We start from the raw sequence: 15,311 nt of genomic DNA, 5'->3' as shown, positions 1-15,311 counted from the left end.
TCAGCGCGAATCCAGGAATTTTGTAAAATGTTCAGCATTTCCAACAGAATTAATTCACTCTATGGTGGTGGCGTTGCTCTCACACGCAGCACATTAGGAGTGACAGGTACACAGACTCCAGTGCTAACGTAAGGGAAAAACGGCTCCCTTCATCTCTATCGGACATTTACTTATGTATAAATACTCTAAACATTAACACCCTTTTCCTTTATGTTAAAAACTGTTTCTTCTAATCAATATTCTAAACACAGTTATTTTGTTGATGTTTTCAGTTGCCCGTTGCATTACTGCACTTCTGTCCTTCCTGGCAGGGATCCCTCACATGTGGCTCTCTCTGAGGTTTCTATATTTGTTTCCCTGTTAACAGTTTTTTTTTGTGATAGTTCTTCCTCTTGTTGAGGGTTAGGGGCAGATGAGTTGTTAAGCCCTATCAGACAAATTGTGATTTGTGAATATGGGCTATATATATATATCAAATTTGATTTATTGATTCGCCACCTGCAGATCCGAGCAGAATTGGAGCTGAAACTATAAGGTCTGTCTGTCTTTGTGGAACTTTTTGGATGAATGCACAAGCAAGTGTGTGGCAAATAGTGCGAGTGGACTGGTACAGGATTGAAAATTACTTTGTTTTGATTCTAGAGTTTATGAGACGCATGTTTAAACCTGCTACACAACACAAGACGTAAAGTGAAGCGAAGTCAGGACATCCGGGTTAAAGTGACCGGAACGATTTGGAGACATGATCCGACATTATAGATATTATATTGCCAGATGTCTTTTTTTCCATCATCAAATGAGTGACCCATTTATGTGTCCCCTTTTTCCTCAAGAGCTCCCACTGCAACACATCTGTAAGGATGAGGGGGTTCTCAGTGACCAGGAGACGAACTCTAGTCTGGACCAAGAGGACCCACAGACACCAACTGCTGCTCCTGAAGAAATACCCAGAGTCCCTCAGAATATTATCCTTGAGTTCAATGAAGACATTAATTATCAGCGCAGACTACTGGATGTTGTTTGGAAACCTGATATAAAACTACACAGTACAGGTGTGTAAAAGCAGAATTGTCAAATGAAAGCTAACACAGGAGCAGGACTCGTATAGTATCCTTTATTTACTCTTTCTCCCTCATCACATTAGTGCCCTACTTCTTGTGTGCATTTGTCCTTTAGAGCTCCCACTGCAACACATCTGTAAGGAGGAGGAGGTTCTCAGTGACCAGGAGACGAACTCTAGTCTGGACCAAGAGGTCCCACAGACACCAACTGGTGCTCCTGAAGAAATATCCCGAGGCACTCAGAATATTATCCTTGAGTTCAATGAAGACATTAATTATCAGCGCAGACTACTGGATCTTGTTTGGAAACCTGAGATAAAACTACACAGTACAGATGTGTAAAAGCACAATGGTCAAATGAAAACTAACACAGGAGCAGGACTCGCATGAAGTTCCAAGTGTTTTTATAGGATCCTTAAACATGTCTGTAAGGTGGAAGAGGTTGACAGTGACCAGGACAAGAACTCCAGCCTGGACCAAGAGAACCCACAGCCTCCACAGATTAAAGAGGAGCAGGAGAGACTCTGCACCAGTCAGGAGGGAGAGCAGCTTGTACTGAAGCAGAAGAGCGATGCGGTTATGATTACTCCTACTAATGAGATCGACCACTGTGGAGAAGAACCAAAGAGTGACCGGCTCCTCTCTCATAACTCTCCTGTAGCTGAGAGCCAATATCAGAGAGGAATCAATGATGTGGACCCGGGATCAACTAGAGATAAGGAGTCAAAGAATAAGATGAGAGAGAGGACTCTTCACAATAGCAAAAGTCACAGTGACAATGCAGACAACTCTTTCCCAACAAAGAGACAATGTAACACTCACAGAGATAAAAAGTGTTCAACATGTGACATTTGTGGGAAAAGTTTTAGATTTAAATCTAAATTGGTCGTTCATATGAGAATCCACACAGGTTAGAAGCTGTTTTCTTGTGAAATATGTGGAAATAGATTCCGCCAGAAAATACAAGCCGTCCAACACCAAAGAGTCCACACAGGTGAAAAGCCATATTTGTGCAAAACATGTGGGAAAGGTTTCAAACAGCCTGCTCAGCTGAACTATCACATGACTGTCCATTCAGATGAGAGGTTGTATTCCTGTGAAACATGTGGGAAAAGCTTCAAGTCTAAGAGAGTCATACTGGACCACATGAGAATCCACACAGGTGAGAAGCCACATTCTTGCAAAATATGTGGCAAAGGTTTCAGACGTCGTAATTTACTGAAATGTCACATGATGTAACACACGGGTGAGAAGCCATATCCTTGCAATAATTGTGGGAAATCTTTTAAAACAAGATGTGCCTTAAAAGTTCACATGAGGATTCACACGGGTGAGAAGCCGTATTTGTGCAAAATATGTGGGGAAGGCTTCAAACAGATTGCTGCGCTGAACTATCACATGCGTGTCTGCTCAGGTGAAAGGTTGTATTCCTGTGAAACATGTGGGAAAAGGTTCGAGACTAAAAGCGTCATGCTGGACCACATGAGAACCCACACAAGTGAGAAGCCATATTCTTGCAAAACATGTGGCAAAGGTTTCGTACGTCATTTTCACCTGAAAGCTCACATGATGTCACACACAAGTGATAAGCCATATCCTTGCAATAATTGTGGGAAAGCGTTTAAAACAAGGCGTGTCTACCCCCCCCCCCATAAAGATCAGTCAAAATCTGGCAGAGAATTACAAAATTTTCTTGAGATATTGAACTTGCTAGACGGTTGGAGATACATGAATCCTAATAACAAGAATTACACTTTTTATTCTCCACCTCATTTGTCATTTTCGCGAATTGACTATATATTTATATCTGGACACCTAGCCCATTTGGTGGAACAGTCTGACATTGGATCCATTGCCCTTTCAGACCATGCTTCTGTCACTTTGGAAATGCAACCTCTTAGGCCCACAGAGCGATCGTTCTCTTGGAAAATTAACTCATCACTGTTTCATGACGATAATTTTATTAAATTCTTGGAAACACAGACAGACCTCTATTAAGATGTAAACGACTGCAATGACTGTGATCCGGGACTGGTGTGGGAAGCTTATAAAGCTTATATAAGAGGCATGATTATATCATACTCTTGTAAGAAGAAAAAAGAGCGCACTCAGGAACAATCACGAATTGAGAATAAAATCAAAAAATTAGAGGAAGATTTTCATAGATCCAAATCCGATAGGGTGCTTAAAGAGTTAAAGGAGACAAGAATACTGCTGACTAATTTACTAACAAAGAAGGCTGAGTCTGATATTCTGTTTGCTAGACAAAGAATGTTTGAATTTGGAAATAAGCCAAATAAGTTCTTAGCTCGTCTTGCAAGAAACTCTCCCCAAAAAGCTTTTATTTCTGCAATATCTGATGAGGATCAAATTCGCCAGACAAATAATACAAAGATTAATGAATGTTTTCAGAGGTATTATAAAACACTATACACCTCAGAACTGGACAATGATACACTTGCCGATAGCAATTTCTTAGATGGTTTACAGATACCTCAGCTAACAGATGAACGAGCTAAACTGCTAGAAGGACCTGTTACAATAACAGAAATTGATAATGCAATCTCCTCACTCCAGTCGGATAAAAGTCCAGGGGCTGATGGATTTTGTGTTCAGTTTTATAAAAAGATGAAAAGCAAAATTAACAAACTACTACAACGTGTGTTCAACAAATCTTTTGAAGAGGATGAACTCCCAAAATCTATGTACTTAGCTCATATTATAGTTATCCCCAAAAAAGGGAAAGATCCAGAACTATGTGCCTCTTATCGCCCCATTAGCCTACTTGGGGTGGATGTAAAAATACTCTCAAAAATAGTAGCTAATCGACTAGAAAGAGTGGTGACTGATATAGTTAATGCAGACCAAACAGGGTTTGTGAGAGGCCGTATTTCATCGAACAACACAAGACGTTTAATTAATATTATTCACCATCTTAATTTTCATCAAACTCCAAGTGCTATAGTAACGATGGATGCAGAAAAAGCATTTGATCGTATTGAACGAAAATACATGTTTGAGGTGTTGAAAAAATTTGGCTTTCAATCAGATTTTGTTCGATGGGTACGGCTTCTATATAAAATACCCACTGCCTCAGTTTTAACAAATGGTCTAATTTCTGGCCAGTTTCAACTTAACAGAGGTACAGCTCAAGGGTCACCACTATCACCTCTGTTGTTTTCTTTAGCTATAGAGCCATTGGCAATTGCTGTCCGGCAAACCTCCAGTATCAAAGGAACGATGATAGGAACAACACAGTACAAAATTCTGCTGTACGCGGATGATATCCTCCTGACATTGACAGACCCACAAAATTCAATACCTGCGCTAATCAAATGTGTGAAAGAGTTCGGTCGAATTTCTGGATACAAGATTAATTTTACAAAATCTGAAATCATGCCTATTGGTATTTCATATGAACATGAACCTGACTTTGTAAAACCTTTTCGCTGGGCACCAGATGGATTCACATATCTGGGGGTTAAAATAACACCAAAAATTTGTCAACTTTATGCTAAAAATGTTAACCCCATGGTAAAACACATTAAAGACGAGATGCTGAGCTGGAAGAAGCTTCCTATATCCTTTCTTGGCAGAATCAATCTTATTAAGATGACAATTCTGCCCAAAATTATGTACCCACTATCTATGCTCTTCATATTTTTGAAGAGAAGCAACATTAAAGATATAAATAAAGCTATCTCTGACTTTATATGGGCTGGCAGGAAGCCTAAAATTAAATTAGATATTTTACAATTGCCAAAAGAACAAGGGGGATGGGGCCTCCCCAACATTACATACTATACAACTTCAATGCAAGCCAGAATTATTTCAATATGGTCGACTGCTAAACCGAAGCCGCCATGGTTTGATATTGAAGCAACTTTCTCCAAACAGTACTCTCCTGTCAACTTACTTGACAAACGCAGGAGTGAATTACCAATTATGGTGAAAGACAATTATCTAATTAATAATGTGTGTAGTACTTGGAATTCTTTACGGAAATTATTCGAGACTAAACATAAATTGAGTTGTTTAACAACACTGACTGATAACCCTGAATTAACCAGGGGAGGCACTGGACCTAACTTTCAGAACTGGTATGAAGCAGGAATTTACCATATTTATGACCTTTGGGATAGGGGAAAATTTAAAACATTCGAATCATTACAGGCTACATATAAATTACAAACAAAAGAATTTTACAAATACCTCCAGGTCAGACACTATGTGTATACTAAAATGGATACTGTCAGTCTTCCAGGTGACTTTAACTCACTAGAAAAGACTCTCTTAGATAGTCTTAAACAGGGTCATTTTGTCTCCAAATTTTACTCCAAATTGCAATATCTAAAAACAGACAGACTATCATCCCTACGGAAACTATGGGAGACCCAGATGAAAACAACGATAGACAGTGAAATATGGGAGGAAATCTTACTTTTACCATCGAAAATATCCATATGTAACAGATTCAGAGAAATGCAATATAATATCCTACAAAATGTCTATATATCTCCTTATATGTATAGTAAATACACAGCAGGGGCCTCTCCAAACTGCCTAAAATGTAAAACTATTTTAGGGACAAGATTTCACTGCCTCTGGGAATGTGAAAAGATTCAACGGTTTTGGCAAAATGTATGCGATGAGGTTGGTGAGATAATTAAACAGAAAATACAGCCTAATCCAATATTATGTTTATTGGGTTATATTCCTGAATCACTAAGACCACATAAGAACACTGTACATTTTCTGCTTATGTTGGGCCGTAAGGCTGCTATGACCAAATGGGTAGGAGATGAACCTCCTTCAATATATCTATGGAAGTCTTTGATGTTAGATTATATTTCTCTGGAAAGACTAAGATTTCGTATCAACGGTCAGAATGACCTCCTTACAGCTAAGTTTGATGAAGTGGTGAGGTACCTGGGAGCTCAGACTGCAACTGCCTGAAATGTAAGACCTAATTAGGACTTTTGAGATCATTGCTGTAGATGTATTTTGGATTTGCTACATATTTCATATAATCTGTATGTAATGTGCTGGACTGTTATAATTTCTGAAAATGTTCAATAAAAAGAATGTTCAAAAAAAAAAAAAAAAAAAAAAGGCGTGTCTTAAAAGTCCACATGAGGATTCACACGGGTGAGAGGCCGTATTTGTGCAAAACATGTGGGAAAGGTATGAAACAGATTTCTGGCCTGAACTATCACATGCGGGTCTGCTCAGATTAGAGGTTGTATTCCTGTGATACCTGTGGGAGAAGTTTTTTCTCAGTTATCATCATTACATAGGCACATTAGGATTCATACAGTTTAACATTTGTAACTCACACTTTCTGAGAGTGACTGTGGGATTGTAATTTGCAACAAATGCAAAGGTTCCGAGAGGGTAGGAAATTTAACACTACCAATCTCATAAGTCACCTTAGAGTCCGTCATCGCGACAAAGATGTATTGCGAGAATATGAGGCGCTTGCAGACAGAGGTGCTAAAGGCCAGGGGCCTCATTTATAACCGTTGCGTACGCACAAAACGGGCCTGAAACGTGCGTACGCCACTTCTCACGCCAACGTTGGGATTTATAAAAACAAACTTGACGGGAAAATGTGCATATTTCTACGCAAACTTAGACCCTCCCTTACGAGCGTTTTGGGGAGACGGGAAAACGGCGACACAGACGTGAGGTGGTGAACTGCAGCAGATTATTGATCCAATTCATAATTTACATTAAAACCAACAGTTTTTCTCGCGCGACGTATCTGCTCCACACGAGCCTTTTAATTAAAAAAAATATAAAACAACTTTTAGCAAATAAGGTTCAGATTCGATTTAACAGCAGAGTTACGGTGCAGAGTCATTAATAGGTTTTAATAATATTTTCTAACACTGTGCGTGTATCATCAGATCACTGCAGTGAACGTGCCATCAGGCGCACAGAGCGCACATAGCGCACTGGAGATTACTTACAAGAAATGAGGAAACTTTCCAAATAATATCCCAGAGGAGGTGAGGATCCACTGATGTGAGGGAATCGGTCCGATACTCTAAATAAATAAATACTGCCGTGACACCGGTGCGGGGATCTGCTCGATGTGTGCATGCGAATGGAAGGACGAGGAGGAAGCGAGGGATCAGCGATTTCTGATCTCACACAGTGTGTTATCCACAGCAGCAGTGGCAGAGTATCAGTGTATTTTCTTTATTAGTGACATCACTGATGTCCCATAAAGTCGCTCTCCACCTCCACCTCACTAACAGACACCTCCATGTCAGTGTCAGAAAGTTTCACTTCCTCTTCACATCGCTTGATGCGGTGACTCCGTCAGGACTCACGGTGGAAACCCATTGGTCAGCAGCATCATTTAATATTCACGCCGTGCTTTGCATTGACCATTTATGGTGGAAAGTGGGCGTGGTGAGGGCGGATTTGGAGGCAGATCCACGTACGAACGTTTCGAGGTGGACTGTCATTTTTAAAGCGAACATTGCGTTCAGGTGAGCGTGCACACGGTTTTATAAATCGGAATTATCTTTTGCGTACGCCATTTCCGGATTTTGTACGTACATACTCTTTCAGGATGAATCCTACGCACTCTTTTATAAATGAGACCCCAGGGCATGCTTCTGTGTTTTCAGGGACATGCAAGCGCATGCGGGCCCCTTGCGTGCTTGCGTGCGTCGCCCAATTTTTCTAACTATACGACAGAGCTTCATGCAGCCCGCAAGGCTGTGATTGTTCTGCTAACTACATCCTTTCCGGAGTCACATTTCTGATTTCATGCCCCATAATACCGGCAGAAACCACGGAAGATTTAGAAGAACGAATATGGACCAAATAGAAGAGCCTTTGGCAGAAGAGATACGAAAATATGACCACTTGTATAACCAGTCATTGACTGGCAGATTTGTCAGCAAGAAAAAGGCTATGAGAAGCAGCAGTAGCGATGTAAATTAACAGTCTACCACGACTGTCACACACAAAGAAGGCGTCTCTAAGGCCATCTTCGACAAAAAACGTTACTCCGCCTAGTGTTCTGGCGGTGACTTGCTTTGCAACCGCGCAACCCTTTGAGAACCATAAATGAAAACAAGTCCGTCGACACAACTGCGTAGAAAGCCGCAGTTGGAGAAGCATGCGCCGGCCTTTACTTGTCCTCCCTAAAGTCTCTAAAAGTAGAGCCTGCGGGCAGTCCAGACTTGGCCACAATAAGGAATATGTGCTGCATTTTAAAACGCAAAATACTACGGAGACCCCGTACTGTTGCACACCTTCAGACTTGTTTGCAGGAAGAATTGGACAAAATGGCTGCTGAAACGCTTCATCACTTGGTGTCTTGAGTCCCTAAACGTCTTTAAAGTGTTGTGAAAAGGAACGGCAACATTACAAAGTGGTAAATGCTTTACTGTCACAACTTTTTTTTAAATATGTTGCAAAAATCTAAATTGAAATGTGTCTATTTTGAAAGAACAATGTATTCATCAGGTCAAACATCAAATAATGTGCTATTGTATTGTTTTTATTGTAATACAGGTAAAAGATAATTTGAATATCAATGTTCTCAGTTTTTATTTTAAATGTTACCTATACCGTCCCAACGTTTTCTGATTTGGGGTTGTAGAAGGGATTTGCGATACATTATTTAATAGTAAATAGGTTTTCCACAAGTATGCATGTAAAATATTTTCAATACACTGGAAATCAAGGCCCAGCATCCACTGTCGAGAAAATCTGTCACATTCACACACGAAACATGACACTTGCATGTGCATGTAGAGCATAGACTGTAAATATAGATGGAAAACATGACTGCTCCCCAAAAGTGAAGCCGAAGTGTCTCAGTCACCCCATGGTGGCTGTTGTAGGTCATAAAGGCTGCCCTGTTAATGGGTGGGGGATGGACCAAACTAAAGCTAGTATGTGTGTGCTACTAGCTAATGTAATTAGCGGAGGCTAATTGAGGAGGAGAGGGTGAGCAGCTTCAGATTCCTGGGCGTCTACATCAGTGATGACCTCACCTGGACACTAAACACTGACCAGCTGGACAAGAAAGCACAACAGCAACTGTACTTTCTGAGGAAGCTGAGGAAATTCGGCATGTCATCAAATATCCTCAGCAGCTTCTACTGCTGCATCATTGAGATTATCTTGACCAGTGTTGAGATATCTATGTTTTGTTCTCTATCTTATGAATATATTTTACTATATTTTACCTACATTTATATCCTGTGAATCAATATTAGCTGTGTAGTCTATAGAATTAACAATATTACAACTGTTTATTTCATCTGGAGTAATGTATAACTTCTGGACTCAGGTACAGGGTCAAACACAGAGTGCAACCATCTGAGTGTCAATCTGACTGCAAAATGCAGCTTGGGGATGCGTGAGAAGGAAATCCATCTTGAGATTTGAGATAATGAAAGCACAGATTCTCAGGAAGGAGAGAGGACGTACCAGGACTAACACAAAGAACCATTTTCCAAATTATTATGAGAAAAAGATATTAAATCCTCCTCTAAAGTCTAATCTCCACTGTGAAAAACTCCCTTTTTTAATAAGGGCATTATTATGAGGGGAGACACCTGGTGTACTGGACCTTCTCTCACAGAGATATGCTTGCAAAAAACTGCACTTTGAGAGACAGAATACATCTGGCAAATTGCTGAGTGCCCTCAAGAAAAGAACCGCCTCTGTGTTGCACTCTGTGTCTTTTACAAATACTGTGGACTTGGGAAAGTGGGGGCTTCTTCTCGACATGATCCAGTGACCTGGTGACGTGTCCTGGAGAACTCCAGAGACTCTCTGTAAGTATTGTTCTTATACAATAAACGTATTACTGTGAAACTTTTGAACACTTGAACCTCGTATCAACGAACACGCTGTCTGGTCCAGAAGGGACCGGGCTCGACACCAGCTGTATCACCGTGTGTTATGGGAGCTCCACTGAGAGGATCACCGGGACATCACTACCCTCTCTGCAGGACATGGTCTAGAGAAGAGCCTGCTCCATTGTCAAGGACCCAAACCCACCCCCAACACGGACTGTTCACACCTCTAGCCTCTGGACAGAAGTGTGAAATCCAGGATGTCCAGACTTAGGAACAGCTTTTATGCAACTGCCATCAGACCGTTAAACATTCAGTGGCCCTGACACCACCCTGGACTACACCCAAACACACAGATCCTTCACTCAGTCTGCCCCCTACTCTATATGACAAATAAAACACTTTGAAACCGGAAAACTGTCACTCATGTACAGATAGAGTGTACAAAATATATGAATAAAGAAGGGAATTCATATCAGGATTAAAATACAAAAAGCCAAATGTTACATAGAAAAAATTGATAGTAAAGATATCAATGAATATACATCATCTTCTAATGAACTACTTAAGAGAAACATAATTTAATTTTAGTTTAGTTCAGTTTGCTGCCAATCTACTGCTCCATACTCCAGTCCAGAAGGTGGCTGTAACACACCTATAAACTGGTTTGCCAACCGTCAATAAGCACAGGAAGAAGAGAAAAAATAGCAATACAGTCAGCGAAGGTGAACACCCGAAGCTTTATCAGCGTTTTTGAGGGGTAGCAGCGCGAAGACGCTAATAGACATATGAGTGGTAAAGAAGCAACAATGACTCCAGTTCACGGGTTGAGAGAGTTTGTCAGTGAGCGACTAACTTCAGCTGTTGAAGAAATATTCAGAGTCTTTGAACAAACTGTCGTCGAGTACGAGAAAGAGATCGTTCGTCAGCGCAGGCTGTTGGATATCGTTTGGAAACCTGAGATAAAGCTTCACAGGACAGGTGAGTTCAAACACAATGGTCTTCAGGAGAAGTACTCGGAGGATCGTTCGGCTCTGCACGTACAGTCACTATTCGTGTCACCTGCACATGAACAGAAAACTTCAGGGGCATAGCCTAAATGATTTAACTTTTTCAGACATAGTATGAACCAGTTAACATCTAACACCAGTCGCATCAATGACCAAATAATGGGCGTGAACGCACCGTGCTTTATTAACTCATCCCTTTTCAAACAGCCCGCAGTCTATGACGTCCTTTAAGGTTTTCAATCTTAAGGTTGAGGTTTTATCATTATGTCCAATCTGAATCTCTCTAACCTCATAGTGAACATGATCAGCTTGCTGTTCATCTTTTGGAAGTTACTGAAATGATTAAAGAAAATTAACATTGAAATAATAACAGTGTCAACCCAGTGAGAGAGGAAGCTAAATAATAATCATGGTAACAGTAAGAGCAACAATTTACATGATTTCAGTAGTAAATAAAAAACGATGAAGCCATTTGAAATTTTTCTTTATATTTGTCTTGTCAGTGGGACAGTCCCTTTACAAAACCTATATGATTTAAATAATTTGAGTTTCATGTTTTTACTATAAAAGTCCAAAAAGACTGTCACGATTAAATCTCTAATACATTGATGTTGACATTCTGTATTAAATATAGAATGGATTTGCCTTACGTTACAATAAGTGGGGGAAGACCAAACTAAAAAATCAAGTTTCACGTTACACACATTTACTCGAAGATGGTTTCTGTCATCTAATTGTTCTTATCATGCTGATGTATGTTCAAGTGATTTAAATTATTTACTTGGTACTATATATTATATTTATATATATAAAACCGGGTTGGAACATCATGATTAAACAGTTATCAGAGACTGACTATACTATATTGGCTATACTGCATATCGTTTGGAAATCTGAGCTAAAGCAACACAAGACGGATGTGTATAAGTAGAATGGACTTGATGAAAATAAACACAGGAACAAGACTCATAAAAGATCCTTATGGTTTAAATGTATTTTTTATTGGCTCTTTCTCCACCATCACATTATTATGTCTCTTTTTTCCTCCAGAGCTCCCACAGCATGTCTGTAAGGAGAAGGAGGAGGTTCTCACTGAGCAGCAGCTCTGTGGCCAGGAGAGAAGCTCCAGTCTGGACCAAACAGACCCAGAGCCTCCACAGATTAAAGAGGAGCTGAATGAACTCTGCAGCGGTCAGGAGGGAGAGCAGCTTGTACTGAAGCAGGAGAGAGATCCCTTTATGTTTACTCCTACTAATGAGGATATCGACCACAGTGGAGAAGAACCAGAGAGTGACCAGCTACTCTCTCATAACTCTCCTGTAGCTGAGAGCCAAGATCAGAGAGGAAGCGATGATATGGACCCGGGATCAACTAGAGATGAAGAGTCGAAGATAAAGAAGACGCATCACAATAACACAAGCCACAGTGACAATGTAGACAACTCTTCCCCAACAAAGACACACCTTTACACTCACAAATGTAAAAAGTCTTTATCGTGTGACACTTGTGGAAAATCTTTTAAGTTCCAGTCCTGGTTAATTATACATATGAGAACCCACACAGGTGAGAGGCCGTACCCTTGCAAGATCTGTGGTAAAGGTTTCACTGACATACCAACATTGAATGTTCATCTAAGAATCCATACAGGTGAGAGGCCATATACTTGTGAAATATGTGGGAAAAGTTTCAGAATCAAGACAGACTTGGTGCTCCACTTGAGAATCCACACAGGAGAGAAACCATACTCCTGCAACACCTGTGGGAAGAGATTCAATCAAAAAACAGGTTTGAACAAGCATTTGAAAATTCACACAGGTGAGAAGCCATATTCTTGCAAGACTTGTGGGAAAGCTTTTAGACAAAGTAGCATCCTTAAAAACCACATGAGAACCCACACAGGTGAGAAACCCTATGGTTGTGAAACATGTGCAAGAAGCTTCAGTTCTTCAAGATCATTGCAAAAGCACAATAGAATTCATTCAGGTAAAAGTTGAATATTTATTGAACATGTGGGTGAGCTGTGAGACTTTGATGCGTCTCACTTGGGAATCCCCATGAGATCACATTCAGCATAGCAACCTATTGTGTTTTTTCCAATATGTGGGAGAGGATTCAGTTGTTTTTCATGGACACAACACACAAGCCACATAAGTGGAAATCAGTTTACACAGGAGAAACAATCAAGATGAGAGGTGTGGAGATTCTAAACTTAATGATATATACTTTTGCAGTAGATAGATGTATGCGTTTCAATGTATTCAATTGATAAGAAGTCACAGTGTCAAGTTGTCATGGTTATTGTGATCACTCACTTATAATGGTCAAAAACCTAATAATCTTTACACAAATGCGGTTTAATAGAACAGATTCATCATGATTATTATAATTATATAATTATTTAAACATAACAGGATATTAATAAATAAAACAATATATATAGCATATACTACCGTTTATATACTTAATATTTGTAACATTCCATATTCTATCGTTATTGAATATCAGGTGAATATTCAAGAACCAATACCTATATACAGGGGGGACAAGCCTTTATTTTAGTTTTTCTGAATTGCTAAAATCCATTTCCTGAACCATCTCCCCTTTTCTCAAAATAGTAAACACAAACACGAAAATTAAAGCTACGCTCACAAAACCTTTGTCTTGTTTGTAAAATCAAACAATTGATTCAAAACTATGTTATCTTTACCCTAAACCAAACACTGCCATCAACTGCATCAGCTAATGTACACACACTATTCAGCAATAATTACACACTACATAAATTAATAAAAAACAATGCAAAGCGCTGGGCATAGAAGTAAAACTAAAGTCTTTCCTGAAAAAGTTCTGAAAATATTAACTAGGATATTTACACATTCCTGCACTTATTGAAACTCGTATGTTTACATTAGAGGAGATTTTCTTCGTAGCTGGGTTTCGGTCAGATTGAACTGCTGACCTTCTGGTAGGAGTACGACCTCTCTACCCCTCAGTCACAATCACACAGGGTGTTAGTTGTTTTTAAACTTTGAGCCTCTGTGTGTCAGTCTGGGTCAGAGAGTGTGCCACACTGCTAAATGTGTTTAGTGAATGAGAATGTGTCTGGAGTTTTGACATATATGTGCACATCAAATTCTGTCATAATGCTACAATAGCATTACCAGTATAAATGTACATGTATTTCCCAGAGCAAACTGTAAACAAGGATCTCTCATAACAGCAAATACTGAATTAGAACAGCAGTTCTGGAAAGAGCAGTGTCATTATAGAATGTTGTTGTATTTTTCATGTAAGAGCAGCTTCACACAGAAAATTCAAATTAAACTTTAACGTTGTGTGTCATCATTACCTAAAAACTGACTGTTTAGTGTTGGATAGTTTTTTTTAAAGAGTGAGCAAGAAAACACTTGTCCCTGTAGCCCTGGCTGCCTTCACAGAAAATATGAGACAAGTAGAAACTTCCAATTAGTGATGCATAGAAAAATCTAGATCTTTAGTGAATATAATAGTGTTCCTCTGTCTGACAAATACAATGTCAAAAGTATGTCTGTTAGTTCTTCCTCCTTTTTTTTTCATTTTGGTTTACAAAACATCAAATTTGACAAATGGAAGAAATGAATGTGTAAAGTTAAGGATGTGGAAACAGGGTTGTAAACAAGTGGCAGAGATTAAATAAAGAAACATCTGACCAGAGCCTAATGTAATGAGTGTTTTACCACCAAACAGATGTATTTAACTGTAGATGCAGTTTTGCAAAATGTGTGATTTAATTTAGCAAAGTGTGTCTAACCGGTATGAACAGTGTTTACAGGTTTGCCAGTTTACAGTGTTGTTTAGAGAATAGAGTTTTGTGTTTTGGCTATTCAGAAGAAATGTAGTTGACATAAGGGACCTGGATAAGGTATAGGGGGCCACTGTTCCAGAAAAAAAGATTAGAACTACTGATCTGGAGGTTTCAAAGCGTTATGTAAGTAGCCTTGTTTTGCCGACAACATATTACAAATGCGCCATCTTTTTGCCTGAACAAGAAAGCTACAGTGCTCATAAGGTAATCCTGCTGGCACACCTTAATCCTTACAGCTAAAACTGCTGGCAGAACCTCTATGGCCAGGAAATCCCATCTACAGGAGATTCAAGGTTACCAACTCACCCCCTACTCATCTGGGTTAGCGTCAGCTCATCAACTCTGATCTAAGTAGGCTTAGCACATTCACTCACATTCTGGTATCGATGGCTGCACTTATGTTATTAATAGTATTAAAATACTTTAAAATTTCTGAGCATTAAAACCACACAACCCTACCTTGACATATTTTGTGTCAGAATTAGCAACTGAGTACATTGCTCCTTTTTCCATTGTTAGATTGTTCAGTGTCATGGTAGTTATCCCTGTTAGTAGAAAGTAGTCA

The 15,311-nt window shown here is 39.5% G+C and overlaps 1 protein-coding gene across 1 annotated transcript; it reads left to right on the top strand.

The window, feature by feature from the left end:
- The first annotated feature begins 10,595 nt into the window (after positions 1 to 10,595).
- LOC133010380 (zinc finger protein ZFP2-like) lies at positions 10,596 to 14,595 on the top strand. Its single transcript, XM_061077940.1, has 2 exons — positions 10,596 to 10,873; positions 11,953 to 14,595. The coding sequence occupies exons 1-2, from the start codon at positions 10,681 to 10,683 to the stop codon at positions 12,894 to 12,896; spliced, it is 1,137 nt and encodes a 378-aa protein (XP_060933923.1). The 5' UTR covers positions 10,596 to 10,680; the 3' UTR covers positions 12,897 to 14,595.
- The last annotated feature ends 716 nt before the right edge of the window (positions 14,596 to 15,311 follow it).

Source organism: Limanda limanda, chromosome 1 (assembly GCF_963576545.1).
Source record: "Limanda limanda chromosome 1, fLimLim1.1, whole genome shotgun sequence".
NCBI lineage: Eukaryota > Metazoa > Chordata > Actinopteri > Pleuronectiformes > Pleuronectidae > Limanda > Limanda limanda.
The sequence above is the reverse complement of the archived record's forward strand: the minus strand, read 5'-3'. Positions and strand labels throughout refer to the sequence as shown.